Consider the following 14,885-nt stretch of genomic DNA (forward strand, 5'->3'; position numbering starts at 1 on the left):
GGAAATATCATTTACGATTAAATTAATTCAATATAACAAATTTGAAGATATTTTCAGTTGGCCCTTCTTCACAATCCATAAGAGTAAAGAAGAAACTATTCTTATAGTCGTAGTGTACAGACAGATCTTATTCTCTGACCTCTTAGGACACATATCTCTATTTATCTCCCTCACAAAATTTTAGGGACAGGACGGTGAGAGCCCTCAAGGATGGGGTTCAACCTTCTACTTTTTTTTTTTTTTTTTTTAAAGAAGAAACTATTCGTACAAACTAAGCATATGAATACTTTCAGGATGGGAGAGTTTGAGGTTGGAAAGAGGATACTTCACTTCTCCCACTGAAAACCACACACTAGGCTATCATCTGTCTTTTTCCATTAATCAGCATAGTTCTTTGTTTTTCCAGTAACAGGAAATAAACAAATCATAATCAAAACTATGTATATGTAAATATTTCCCTAGTCAAATTTCGACGTGAAGGAAACAAACTAGAATTCATTCACAAAAAAATAAATAAATGACAGCATTCCTGACCCATTTTAATGGCGTCACTGGGGAATAAAACTGCAGTCTTCTGTCCCTTACTTGCACGACAGGGATTACGATTTTAACAGGGAACGATTTTCTACAAGCTCATCACATTATTGAACCCCAAACGGAAGCAATACGCAAGCAACATTTTCCTTCAGAGTCCTCAACGTGAATAACACTAGGACAGCATAACATCATTTGATCGTTGTCTGAACAAAGCTCTATAAACCAGTAGTGCCAGGATAGCAATGCATCATTAACTCGATAACCATGAAATCAATTATTCTTGTTCCAAAGATAAGAAAGCCCGTATTATCTCATATCAGAGTCATAGCTCTCAAGCCAATGACACATTTCGCATGAAAAGTTCAAAGATGCCAATTATATAACTAGCTTTAGAGGGTAATTACTGAGCCCCTGGCTGACCAAGAACTTGACAGAATGTGCCATAATGCAGACTGCCAAGCATCTTATCATCGCTGAGTAGGTGATCACTGGTTCATAAAGTGTGTCAGTCAGCAGATGTGATGGTACTTGGTAGCAGGAATAGAGTTACTAAATACAGATATTTGATAAATCTACATCATGAGGACATCTAATATAACAACCTAAGTCAAAGTGCCAATTCAGCATATATGGCTACTTTGCATGTCTAAACGTTTTAAACTCAATGAAACTATTTCATTTTACATAATAAAAACTCCAGAAAGATAGATCAGTAAGCTACAATTATTCATAAGGTGTAAGATTCCCATGGCTAACAGAACTCAAGGCAAGAAACATATTACACATGAGAACTCTCTATTTTCAGTGCACTTCACTACTACTCATATGTCATCCATGTTTTTGATCATACATAATGATTGTAGCACCATCTACCGAGAAAAAAGAGAATAAAGGAACGTTATGTCCAAATTTTGAATCTCACAGGCATCAGCCATTTCTTAAATGACTGGTAAAGCAGAGATAAATAGTATATCAATCTGCACTACAATTTCACGTTCCCAAGCAGTAAGTAAGAACAAGCACTCTCTATAACCTGAATCTAATGACTAGCACATCCCTTGCCTTTTTTATTTTCTTGATAAACAATTTCCATACCTTCACACCCTTTGGATTGCACAAAATGTCCCATATGATTTCAATAGTTATACCCTACAGATTTAGAGCACCTCTAGTATTACATTCCACAAACTGCATTCTTACTTTGTAAATTACGAAGACAGTCCAGCAGTAACTACTAAACAATTCTAGAGCTCAATTTTCTGTGTGGAAGAATAGGAAAAATTGATCTGTCTAGCCTATCCAAAATGATTACTATCGAAGGTGAAAATCATTTAATATACATCGTGTTTTTCTTAAAAATGCAGTGAATGATGGTAAAAAATAATAAATTTATGCATTGCTGTTCTTGTTTTACTTGTGACAATGTGTATAAAGTGTTGATGTGACAAAAAATTGGAGCGATTTCAAGTCAGGCTAATTATTTTAAGTGCTACCATTATGTTATCGACCATGCTGGATTAAATAATCATTTTAATTTTCAGATTTATGCACTTAATATTGGGTATGACATAATTAATGTAATAGGGTAGGGGGTAATGCTGATGGGAATCCTAGAAGATATATATTATATGGAAGAGTTTCCTAATTAGCTATGTAATAAGGGTGGGTTTTACATTCTCTATTATATTTATAGTTGTTTCTTACCTAAATTTAATAGATTCTCTAGTATTCTGTTAGATGTTTCTTACCTAAATTAAATTAGTTTAAACACTATAGAAAGTGGCTTATGCTTTGTAATAAGACACAAGTTTGATGAGAAATAAATTGCCCTCTTCTTTTCTTTCTCCTCTCTTCCTCTTTCTTCCTCAATTTGTTCTTGTTCGATTGTGACCTACGTAAATACCCAAACCCTCTATTCATACTCAAGTGAGATGGCCCAAAACCCCTTGATTGATGTGAATGGATCCCCTACCCGACCCCCAATAAGAGAGAAGCCTATAATACTAAGTATCCCAGTGGGAGAAGTCTAGTGCTAACATAATACATGGATTACAACATACAAAATTCCATATTTCTCACCTTCTAAAGCCACAGTATTGGATGATATGACAAACAGATCAATGATGAAAATCACGGAGGAAGGAAATTCCCATACCTACGAAATGCAAACTCCATATTAAAATAGTTCATAAGATAAACAATACATAAAATGTAACCATCAAGATAGTACTTGTCACATGAGTTATGGAGCTCAAAGCAGAAGAGGAAGTACAATCATAGGGTAAAGGTTGTCAGACGTACTGCTTTGTTACTATGGCTCCGTTTGGTACACATTAATGTAAAAATGAGAATGAAAAATATAGCCGTTACGGAGCCCACACAAAAGATAGAAAGTCAAAAATGTTGGCTCGATGTAATGGATAACGATCATATTTTTCATTTTAATAGGCAAATAATGGGAAACAAATGGGGGCTATAAGAATTTTTCAATAACCAAGTATCAAAAAGAAACATACCATTGTAGCCACAAGAAAAATCTTAAAGTAACTTGAAACAAGGACCCCCAGCAATATATCTTTATACCTGTGAAGTTAAGAGGAAAATCAAATCAATTTTCACTGTCTTTTTTTCTTGAAAAAGAAGAATAGGCTAATTAGAAAGTCAGAAAAATCGGAAACTCAATGAGACCTCAAAATCTTGTAAATGTTTGATAAACAAACTACTTTGAGATACTATTTTTTGTCAAAGCCATACATTTGGTCAGGTGCTTTCGGTCATCACATCTTCCAGAAAATGATTAATGCATTATGATGTCACCCTTGCTTTGTTACTTCTGAAATACAAAATTCTCATCCTAATTCACTTAACTACTTTCTACTAATGTGTTCATCATCAAGTCTGTGGTTAGTTAGCAATTGTTCTTTAACCACTACATGGTGATCATAGAGCACAAGAGCATTGAAATGACTATTTCACAAAATTTAACCATGATCTCTTATACAATTCATATAGATATCTCAATATGGGTGTCAAAAGTTGAGTTGAGCTAGATACTAGAATTAAAGTGATAACAAGAGTGCACAATTAACATATAATTGATATATGGCGACACAAGTCAAACAATATATCGCCATATTAATGAACTGCAATAAATATGTAGACATCACGTTGCATGCACTAAGCCCTTGTTTGATACCACTTATTTCAACTTATTATTTTATATACTCATTTTCAACTACACATTCACACAATAAAATATTTTGCACGTAAATTAAAAATTTTTTCCCTAATTATAACCACACATTCTCCAAAAAAATCACTATTCAAAACATCATTTTTTTTCCCAATTTCTTTTTATAAAGGCAATCAAACTGGGGCTAAATATACAATTTTTTCTAGTAAAATATGCACCACAAAAGATTCAGTATTTTCGCATGAAAACAGATTGTAATAGAGAGCTCTTGTACCTCTCATGTGAAATCCTACATCTAAAGCATATTCAAAGATTGATACCACTTATTTCAACTTATTATTTTATATACTCATTTTCAACTACACATTCACACAATAAAATATTTTGCACGTAAATTCAAAATTTTTTCCCTAATTATAACCACACATTCTCCAAAAAAATCACTATTCAAAACATCATTTTTTTTCCCAATTTCTTTTTATAAAGGCAATCAAACAGGGGCTAAATATACAATTTTTTCTAGTAAAATATGCACCACAAAAGATTCAGTATTTTCGCATGAAAACAGATTGCAATAGAGAGCTCTTGTACCTCTCATGTGAAATCCTACATCTAAAGCATATTCAAAGTACCATAGAACCCTAAACCACAAGCAAATAACTTATCCGTTAGACTGTTACAAATTGAGTTTAACTAACAACTTGGAACAATAAATTTGGCAAACCACTATTGATTCATATCTTGCACTATCTGTTTCTTTCTTAAGGATAATGGGGAGGAAAGACAAAAGACAGAAAATACCATTTGTTTGGTACATATTCCAGCACTTAGGTACAGCCAAGAAATGTTTACCCGTATAATCCCTTTGGTGAATTCAAAAACTTTCTTGTTCCGAGAAACATAACACAAAGAAACGCGAGGTTCCCAAAGAGAACACCTGCAAACATCTACAAATAGCAATAGCACACCAATTCCATCAAAACTGGGTGAAATTTTAAAATCATACCCATTATTTAAAAGATGAAAGGAAAAAAAATTAAAACTCCAACTAATGAGGTACAAACCTTTCTGAAACCCCACAATAACGAAGTGACATTGGCACTCGATTCCTTGTCATATGTGCTCAAAACCAAAATTCCATCTAAAACAGCTTAGGGTATCCATATGCATCACAAGCAAGTATATATTAAACCATAGAACAGTAAACAGGGATCGTGTGGACGTGCGAGAGAGAGAGAGAGAGAGAGAGAGAGAGAGAGAGAGTGTGTGTGTGTGTGTGGAGTGAGAGTCAGAGTCAGAGTCAGAGAAGATTATAAAGAAGTAATATTTAGTGATTAATGACTTATAAAAAAAATATATACAGCGATTAATGAATGGATACAAGCATCCAAAATCAGGAAGCCCAAAATTAATTTCCATAACAAGCCCTGCGTGCAATAACCATTATAAGCTATATATGTACAACTCACTTGATATATCATATCTGTCTGAACAATTAACTTCAAGCAACCGTAAAAAAGAAAAAAGAAATATACCTCAAGATTGAGAGTCTCTTTACTGAACATATTGTAGAATAAATGTCTGTACGCTTTGGGCTTGTGAAGAATTAAATCAATTATAAGAATCTACAAAATAAAATAACAGAAAGTTAAAACATAGTATTAATTAAAGTAAATAAAAAATAGAAATTTTGTTCTCCAGCAAGTTTCCAGGATTACCATGATTTCACATTCGATGTACTCATCAGCAACAGCTTTGCAATTTCCCTAAAACAAAATTAAGAATACAAGAAGAATCATTGAGTAATTAATAGCGAACAAATTGATCACAAGTAATGGAAACTATAAGGAAATAATTGATTACGCATTTCATGAGACGAATGTTTCCGGGAGAGTACTGTATGTAGAGAGTTTTAATTGGGATCACACATTGTACGCATCGGAAAGAAGCGGGTTGCGCTTCGCTAGTTGTACCACCACCCTCCATTTTACAATTTGAAGAGTTAGAACTTGGAACTAACAACAAAAAAAGGGTGAGATTTTGTTCTCAGAAGAAGAAGAAGAAAGAAAGAAAAAAGTTGTTAAACAACAAACCCAAGAAAAAACTAAACATACTTATTTTTGGCTAAATAGTATTCCTCCTTTTGCATTGTCTTTGAAGCCACCAGAATTAATAAAATTTTAAGAAGTAATTCACAAAACCTGGACAAATTATTCCGACAGACTTCACTGGGGTGGATTCAACACATTCCAGCCTAGTAATTCACAAAACCAGACCCATACGTTTTAGGCGATACATGTGACCACCCCTCGTGTAATCTGTGTATAAACACACTTTCTAGTGGTTTCAATCTAAAATTTCTCTTTTATTTCTCTCTCTAGATTTCTTATTGATAAGGGATGGAGTTGGGCTTAATACAGTGACGAGAAATTGAAAATAATTAATTATAGGACCTAAACTAGTTTTCTGATAAACTAACACTAGTTTTTAGAGTTGTTTAGGTCATTAGAGAAATCAAACATAATAATCAATACTGAACCCTAAACTCTCCAGAATCGCCTTCTTCAGCATAGCAATTTTGGAGATGGGTTTATCCAACATAAATATCATAGAGGGTGAGATAGAGATGCACCTGTTGAAAAACATAGAGCCCAAAGAAAATTATTGCCTGATTGGAAGAGATGGGCATGAGATTTTTTTTTTATTTTTATTTTTTGAGAATTGCTATTTATACCTTTTACCAAAAAGCCTCTCCAAGTCCCATAAATTAAAAATTTTCTGAAAGTCGTTTTCAATTAAATACTCCAAAATTTGTAGAGATTTCTAAAAAATTTCAATTAAATACCTCGTGACTCCGTGACTTGTAGAGACATTTTAAAAATTTATAAAAGTCTCTATTGAATACACTCAAACTTTTAGAAAGCCTCAATTGAATACATCGAAATTTTCTTAGTTTTAAAGAGTCTTTAAAAGTTTCAATTGAATACACCCACTAAATTATTATTTTTCTTTATATGGTCGCAATTATAGTGTTAAATCTGTTGAAGTTTTTATACGTAGGATCAGATCCTGCATCTCCCACTTGTTTGTTGTAGACATCAAAAAAGAGAGAAATGGCATTTGTCAATGTAGTTTGGCCGTGCCAAGAAGTGAAATTATATAATATGTTAGCTAGAGATCTGTTAACTATTACGATCTATAGATTCTTCATCTATATTCAATTCCAACCAGAATAGGAGCCAATCACTTCATGCTTGTCTTGTAGTCGTTTAACTTCTGTAATCATCGGCCTTCCCACGCACATGCATCCACTAGAATGCCTCCTTGGTTCGGGATGAGGCCAAGCCGATACATGGGCCTATCATCACAAATACCTTATGTAACATAATTTATATTTCTTTGTTATAATTTTTTCCCCACCTTTAATTTCAACTTAAAGTTCTTCCATTCTCCACGCTCTCACTCAATCCAACAAGGGAAGGTTGTGCAGGGCGCAATGAGGATGACAGAACTAGCGCAAATAAAAGGCTGATATTATGAAACTTCAGATGATTGAGGGAAAAATCCCTCCAATAGGTGATGTTAATAAATAAGATTGAAAATAAAAATAAAAATAAAAATAAAAAATCAAATTGTTTAATAGGATTGACTCTAAGATTTTTCAGTAATTCAAGAAGAAACAGAAACTAATTTTTTTTTCCTTTTTCATTGTACCATTCAAATCCTATCTACAACTGCACATCAAACATATACCGAGTGACTGGTGAAAGGGATTCAATCCCAAAACAAAGTCCAGTCTCATCTTTATAAAACCTCTCTCCATAGTATCTGATTTCATAATTTACTATATCACCCTTCCCTTGCCTGATAAGTTATTTTTGTTAACTATGAGTAGTTAGCAAAATCTCTGCCAAGTCAATGTCAAAAATGTTAGGAATCAATAGTTCAGAAAGTCAAGAAAGCTGGAGGGCAATCTGCTGAAGAAGTAACTTCTTTTGGGAAGCATTGATAACACTTTTACACTCGGCATCAGCCAAAACCTCAGTCATTATGGCAGCTGCATGACCTCTCGGTCCATCCATTTCTGATGCTCTCCGCAACATAAACACCTAATAAGGAGGGAGCAGATTTCAGTCCTGTAAGCCCACAATCCAGAGAGAAAAAATGGAATACAATGACACAAACAAGTCAACACCATCATGGACAAAGTGTCTTGACACATTTAAGTTATACTAAAATAAGTATCGACAAAGATCAGCATTATATCTTTAAAGCATTGTTTTCTTTAGCTCGTGACTATAACATAGCAAAGTGCAAAACATTTTGTCCGAACAGAACTTAAATAGGTTGTCATACATGCTGAAGATCAAAATTTCACAGGTAATGGGACAAGTAGAAAATCATTTTTAACAGCAACTAACCCAAAAGCAATTTCAGATTTCCATATTGTGCGTGCGCGCACATGGAAATTATTCATTATAATTTTTCTTCCTGGCAGTCCTTGATCAAGACAGAGATCAATGTCATGGACATTGACCATATTGCAGATATTGTTTATAACTAATGGCAACACATTTTTTCACTAAGAAAATTTAAAACTGAGACACTCGATATCTGACAGTGATTGATGTCAATCTTGAAAAGGTCAACACAATGAACCCAGCAAATATGATGGATATGCATCTATATATTGCTCACTTTCTAATGTTAGTTTCTCATACTCGTTCTATAATAATTTGAAGTCTAATTTGAGAAATTTAACATCTCATATTCTCCAGATGGTATATCTTAAGTCTACACAGGTAGGGAAATCATAAACTACATCAACATCAATTACTGTATCAGCAATCATCAATCAGATACCTGTCCATGATGTGTTATTTCTAAACATCCCGGTTGCTGAATAAAAGGCTCCCCATCAATTTGGACAGGAAAAGGACTGGAAACATGTATCTTCACGATTCCCCCTTGGGCCAGCCTCCTGGCTTGTGAAAGTCCTACCTACAGAACAGAAAAAGTAGTTAAGTAGAGCTTCTCACAAACTTCAAAAAGCTGCACAGAATTATACCATAAGAGTGAACATAATTAACACACTTGAAAACATCAATTTCTATTCATTTCTATACATTTTATGCAATCCGAAGTTTGCATATATTATATATTCATTCGTATATCCTAGAAAAAGGGGACAAAACTCGGCAAAATCTTTTTCCACAGAATCATAAACAAACGGCACAGAAGAAGAGAAGAGAATAGTCTCAAGGCAGAGAGTAAAGGGATCCAAAGAAAGAGAAAAAAAGGCTAGCAAGAAGAGAAAAAGCTAGGGAGAGAAAGAGAGTTAAAAGTAAACTCGTGCGTATTTTTGAGTCAAGCATTCTGGCTTTGTGTAGGGGGAAGTTGAAAGAGTTGGGAAATTTATGCATTTTGAGGTCTTTTGAGTTAATCTCCTTTTCTCGTAATCGTCGGTGGTTTGTTGAACCACCTTTAATTTGAGTTCTCTCTTTTGCTCATTTTATGTTTCATTTTTCACTGCATTCAGTGAGCATTTGGGTGATTATTTTTATTTTTATTTTTTATTTTTTCCCACAACACTCAATAACCCCGTAATTAGAAGTAAGCCTAGAAACAGATAAAAGATGATTCTGACCTGAAGTTTGCCAAGATGCCATGACCCCGAAACACATACAACTTCCAGCATTTTGTCATGTATGTACTGATGATTGAAATTATCATCATGCTCATAATCGTTTTGCCAAAGGTCAACTCCACCCATATAGCTACCAATATTTAGCACAATCAAGCCCTCAGTGCCCTAAATGAAGCATTAGAAAAAAGAGAACATGAAGAAAAAATTTTAAAAATAAAAGAAGGAATAAATTCCTAGATGGTCCTGGTTAGACAACTCATATACCTTTGGAATTTGGATATCTTTCCCATCTACTTCAAGCCAAACTTGCCATGGTAAGTCAGCACAAGCTCTGTCCATGATGTCCCTGGCACCTTCTCTTGCATATCTCAATTTATTCACAAACTGTTCCAAGACTTAAATTAGCTATATGTGAGGACCATGCAGCATATAGAAGGAAAGAGTTTCTAGCACAAGGCAATTGCATATATGTAATATTCAAAAGAAAAAGGATAACCGAGGTAGGAAATTAGTACCTGACTGTAAAACTTTCCAGGATTTTCTTCCCTACTTGTGTGGAATTCATATGCAACCTTTGCATCGCATCCAATACCTATAATAAAGCAGCTCAAGATTATTGGAGTCCAACAACAACTAACATGAATTAACTGATTACAAGGAACGATTTATAAAATTATTCTCCTGGAAAATGAGCAAAGCTATTTTGGTTTCTCAGGGAAGTGATGGAAAATTTAGGAAATTATTGACAGGAGTTCATTCTTGTAACTTGACGAGGAAGAAGCCCATGGAAAATAAACATGGCAATTACCTAAGTAATTCATCATGAACTTTGATTGCACTTGACTAGGTTCACTGCCAGACTTTTCTTCAGTTATGTTTACCTTCCAGCGATCAAGCATTGTAACTGCTGCATGGTCTATGTCATGCAAAAAAGTGCTTAAACCACCTTGTCCTTTAACAGTCGAGAAGCCCCCTCCCCAGTGAAGAAACCTTGACAAATCATTTCCAGTTCCTAAAGGAAGAACGGAAACAGGTGGAGGTGATTCAAAATTATGCCTCTCAACTGCATCAAGAACCCAGGCCACAGTCCCGTCACCTCCACATACCAAAACTCTAAAGTATTGCACATTAGCAAACAGCTCTAAACCAGCCTCAGGTCCTTGATAGGAATCAAGTTCAAATATCTGCAACACAAGTCACTGAAATAAGCAAAAACACGCCTGTATAGTGTAAACTTAAGTAAAGGACGCAACTTCCCCTTGAAAGTGAACAGAATATAATGTGGAGTAAAAACCAAGTTCCAAGTCCGACAAGTCACACATGCATGTTCAAGTCATCACGATTCAGCATAAAGACAAGCAAGGTTTTCTTACACTATGGAAAATTGTTAAACTATATTTTCCCTAATAAGTTACAGTTCTTCTGTATTCTGAAGAGAAAATGACATGGATATAAAAGCAATCAGAAGCTAGTCTCTAGAAAATGTTCAAAATTTCACCTGTACAGGATTCAATATCATGTTCAATCTTCTTCGAAGGATACGTCCATTTTGAGCTCCACTCTTGGCATTTATGAAGACCAGGAGAGGTCTTGCATCAGAAGACAAATCTACTAGAGTATACTTCATAGATTTTCCACAAACAGCAGTTTCATCTTTCTTATGCTTCAGCCCATTCAGACCGCCTTTCTGACCAATTAGGTTGCTAGCCTTCAAAAAGTTATCGTTGTTTTTCTCGTTACTGGACTTCAAGAGACCAAGACCAACAAGACCATTTAACACATATTGCAGTGCTCTTTTGTTAGCAGAACTTCCTTGTACCTTGCCACTGATATATCGGTTACTTCCATGTCTGTTCCGTTGGCGCTTTCTCCTAATCTGCCCATGGTCTAAAGATGTAATGATTTCATCCGTAACAGAAAATTTCTCACTTTCAAGATCTTTCACACAGAGGGGAGAAAGAATGACTCTTCTAAGAGGACCCAAATCACAAACATCACCGGATTCTTCAGACATTTTGGCATGGCACTTAACATGTATGAGGCGCTGACACCATAAGCAATGCCATGTTGGAGATACATCAATAAAAGGAACTCCACAAGGTTCGTCACAGTAAAAACAAAATGTCGACATCTCAGGATTGTCATCCAGGTTATTCCATCTTTCAGACCAATGGTGCTGGACATGGCTATAACCAGCTTGTGCTACGCATTTGCAATCTTTTGCTGCAAACTGCGAACACCAAAAGTGAGCTGCAACGCCACAAACAGAACAACGGTGTAGTGGAGAATGTGATGTCGTTTTTTTTCCTAAAGTTTGTGGAGACACCAGGGAAGTTAGGCAAACACAGCAGGTGGATGGCTGCCCACCAGTAGCAACATCTTCAATCCATGTATGACGTGATAAGGGAACTTTAAGCTTCTTCCATGCTTGTTTCTTCGCTCGAGCAGCAGCTTTAACCCATTTAAGTGATGTCTTTCTCTGCCATATGAAGTATGCATACGTAACAATAAAAATTCCTAAGGACCCCATAAGCAGCCATCCAAAAGTATAGCCAGCATCAAAGTTCGAACTAGCTAGAAATCTCACAAGTGGGATACTAAAGTCAATCATCATGAATGGAATCTACACAATGCTTTCAACTCTTGATTAAAACCTTCATAACATCCAGAGAGAAGCAAACTCTGTAGAAGAAACCTGATGGTAGAGAAACATCAATGTATAAGGTACCAAAAGAAATTAAAAGAAGTCTACAACACAGCAGTAAAATGGCAGGAATATAATATTAGAATAATGATAAGTTACCAACAAATAAAAACAATAACTCAAGAACTCAAGCCCTGCAAAATATGAATGAAGCCGCAGCAGATATTATTTCTCATAACATGCTCCAAACAACAACGGTTGGTATCAATTTGATGTAGTACACAACATAAATAAGTCACACAAATCATATAAAAGCACTCAGAATAACAGAAGTATGACTGATTGGTAGTGGGCTCTGATTTTATATTGACTCACGATTCTCAGTAGTGACTACTAATTTGAATATTTGAGTCCTAACTATTAGACAAATGACCTACATTCAGATACCATCAAAACAGAGATAGTCGATCACGATTAAACACAGGCATGCTCACAATGAAGAGTTTTTGGACCAGAAGTAAGGATATTTATATATACATAACATAAGAACGACAGATTACCCTAAAATAAACAATGCATTTTTTTAATTTTTATTTTTCTCCTTCAGTAGATTGATGGCATTGATTACATCAACTCAATAAAATGACAATATATTTCAGTACAAAAATTCAAGAAAAGATATGACACATTTTAAAATGGGGCAATTCAGGAACCCATAACAATTTCCACCAGTTGCAGATAGCCAAAAATAAACGCTTAATTTCGCAATGATCATACAGAGAGCTCTACAATATTCCCTTTCTCATTCTTCTTTCAATTTTTCTTCCGGACTTCAAGATACTGCGTATAAACCAACGTAATTCAACTCAAATGATGAACATAAACCAAATACAAACTAGGCAACATTGAATTCCAAGAATCGCACTCAAAATAAATTCTAAAAAATTATAAAAATACTAATAACAGATCAAGTGAAAACCATCCAACATCACCCGATCACATAAAATCACCAAAAAAATATACTTAGAGAGGGGGGAAAACCTGTTGAAGGGATGAATAGGAGATGGAAACGCAAAAAGGGAATGTAAAATTGAACGATTCAAGATGGTTATGAGAGATCCGAGACATGTCGAAGTTATAGTTTATATTTACGAATATTATATAAGGAGGAAGAGTAGATGCGTGCAATTTGCACAAGAATGGGAACTTTTTGATAGAAAGTAAAAGGAAAAGGGAGAGGAACATAATTTGCCCAACGCGTAAAACACGCCGATTCTAATGGAAAATATCGTCGGAGAGGTCTGACTGGTAATTCAATTCAATGATGTGGTTCAAAGTACGGATTTGCCCTTGTTTGTTCCATTAAATTATAAATACATTTTTTTCGTCGACGCCAACGGACATCATTAACATCGTTAATTCCAAAAGTTGTCTGGTTTGAGATAGACAGGTTAATGAAAAGGAAACCATAATTGCTTTCAATGAGTACGCACCGCGTAACGCTATCTCAAAGTCGTGTATGTGTCGGCATTGGATTCGACTGTACAAAAATTTTATTTTTGTAGCAGTTCTTTCTTCGTTGGTTCTATCTCAAATGCATTTTACTTGTCAATTCATTGATTAGTAATCTAATGCGAGATTACGTGTAACATTTCTTGAACTCAAAAAATTTCCTGTCATTTTAATTATGGACTTTAATTTAAAAATTATTATTGGCTCTGACTTAAAATTAATTTAATTTTAAGACTTTTAGAGTTTGTTTAGTATGGATTAAAAGCTGATTTTAACCTAAGTCAAAATCAGACAATAAAAAGATCAAGGGATTGTCCATTAAAATCATTTACCCGCAACATTGGATTCTATATATGATACAATTATTATGAATAATTGTTTTCAGATGACGACAATTATATGTAAAATTTATTTATATTAGATCGATAGTGGCATTTTTGTTATTTAATTTGTATTAAATAGTTTTTTGAAGTTTAATATTTAATTGATAAAAATAAATTAAATTTTTTTTTAGGAAAATGCCCTGTGTACAGGGAATATTTCACAGATCTTCTACAGGATAGTCACATGAGGGTAGACCCCATGTGAATATTTTATTGGGATGAGGTCCATTTGCTGTGTGTATTCTGTAAAACATCTGTATCATTTCTTCTGTAAGTGTAGCACTGTTCAAATTTTTATATAGTATTTTCAGTGTTTCATGCCCTAGAAATAATGTTCCCTCATATTGTGTCATGTCCCGTTTTCGATTCTATTTCCTTGCAACCCAGGCTCCAATCAATAGGACACAAAGAAATAACATCAGAAAACCAAAATCCATAAACATTTTGCAAACACAGTATGCATCACAGAAAGTAAAAATAATTGCATCAGAAGTTTGAACTGTAACTAGAAACTATCACAAAGGGCACAAAATATGATGTGGTAACAAATATTCAAGTACAATACAATGAAGATCACAATTAGTTTGCAGAAATGGCTTTCACAAGTAACAGATACAAAGAACCTGACACCTAGCCCTGGATTTTCAATGGTGATGTCATAGAACCCGAAGTGTAAAAGAATTATGTATGCAAACAAAAGACACGCTTCATTCAGAAGTTTTTGCGGCAAAATCCAGGCCCTTACCGAAGCATGTTGAAAATCTTAACTGAAAGAAACACTCTTAAGTCAATAATAAACGATGATCCACCTATGATAAATCTGTACTTCTTGCTCATTTCCTGAGGTTCACACCAACTTAGAAAGCGTAACAAGTCTCCTTCAGAGTTGAGATCAGAGAAAGACACTGGATTCCTCAGAGGACATAGGCCTTAAAGAACCTATCTTGATATCATAGGTTCTACAAGCAG

General features: G+C 34.6%; 2 protein-coding genes across 5 annotated transcripts; both read right to left on the reverse strand.

Moving 5' to 3' along the window:
- Window positions 1-353: 353 nt before the first annotated feature.
- On the reverse strand, window positions 354-6,442 carry LOC111409154 (protein arv1 homolog). Of its 4 annotated transcripts, none has more exons than XM_023039120.1 (10): window positions 6,363-6,442; window positions 5,594-5,710; window positions 5,449-5,496; window positions 5,266-5,355; window positions 5,112-5,157; window positions 4,795-4,871; window positions 4,583-4,677; window positions 3,054-3,120; window positions 2,617-2,692; window positions 354-1,025 (listed from the first exon to the last, which is right to left on the reverse strand). In XM_023039120.1, the coding sequence occupies exons 1-10, from the start codon at window positions 6,417-6,419 to the stop codon at window positions 913-915; spliced, it is 786 nt and encodes a 261-aa protein (XP_022894888.1). In that variant the 5' UTR covers window positions 6,420-6,442; the 3' UTR covers window positions 354-912. The 4 variants fall into 4 exon arrangements, with proteins under 4 accessions (XP_022894888.1, XP_022894890.1, XP_022894889.1 ...); XM_023039122.1 differs by having other exon boundaries at window positions 5,594-5,745; window positions 6,363-6,433; XM_023039121.1 differs by lacking the exon at window positions 6,363-6,442 and adding an exon at window positions 5,845-6,344 and having other exon boundaries at window positions 5,594-5,745.
- A 902-nt stretch (window positions 6,443-7,344) lies between these two features.
- Window positions 7,345-13,335, reverse strand: LOC111409155 (diacylglycerol kinase 2). Its single transcript, XM_023039124.1, has 8 exons — window positions 13,063-13,335; window positions 10,876-12,072; window positions 10,186-10,561; window positions 9,893-9,969; window positions 9,642-9,761; window positions 9,378-9,542; window positions 8,594-8,731; window positions 7,345-7,839 (listed from the first exon to the last, which is right to left on the reverse strand). Exons 2-8 carry the CDS (start codon window positions 11,989-11,991, stop codon window positions 7,684-7,686), a joined length of 2,148 nt encoding a protein of 715 aa, XP_022894892.1. The 5' UTR covers window positions 11,992-12,072; window positions 13,063-13,335; the 3' UTR covers window positions 7,345-7,683.
- Window positions 13,336-14,885: the final 1,550 nt, after the last annotated feature.

This window comes from Olea europaea, chromosome 14, assembly GCF_002742605.1.
Source record: "Olea europaea var. sylvestris chromosome 14, O_europaea_v1, whole genome shotgun sequence".
NCBI classification, from domain to species: Eukaryota; Viridiplantae; Streptophyta; class Magnoliopsida; order Lamiales; family Oleaceae; genus Olea; species Olea europaea.

Bases quoted from the DNA above. Each gene is read 5' to 3' on its own strand.
- LOC111409154 (XM_023039120.1), bottom strand. From the start codon at position 6,419: ATGCCCATCTCTTCCAATCAGGCAATAATTTTCTTTGGGCTCTATGTT. The intron at 5,711-6,362 runs GTGCATCTCTAT...TGTAAAATGGAG, and splicing joins GGCTCTATGTTTTTCAACAG to GGTGGTGGTACAACTAGCGA. The intron at 5,356-5,448 runs GTAATCCTGGAA...TTTATTTTGTAG, and splicing joins ACATCGAATGTGAAATCATG to ATTCTTATAATTGATTTAAT.
- LOC111409155 (XM_023039124.1), bottom strand. From the start codon at position 11,991: ATGATGATTGACTTTAGTATCCCACTTGTGAGATTTCTAGCTAGTTCG. The intron at 9,762-9,892 runs GTACTAATTTCC...GTCTTGGAACAG, and splicing joins CTGGAAAGTTTTACAGTCAG to TTTGTGAATAAATTGAGATA. The intron at 7,840-8,593 runs GTATCTGATTGA...CCTCCTTATTAG, and splicing joins AAATAACACATCATGGACAG to GTGTTTATGTTGCGGAGAGC.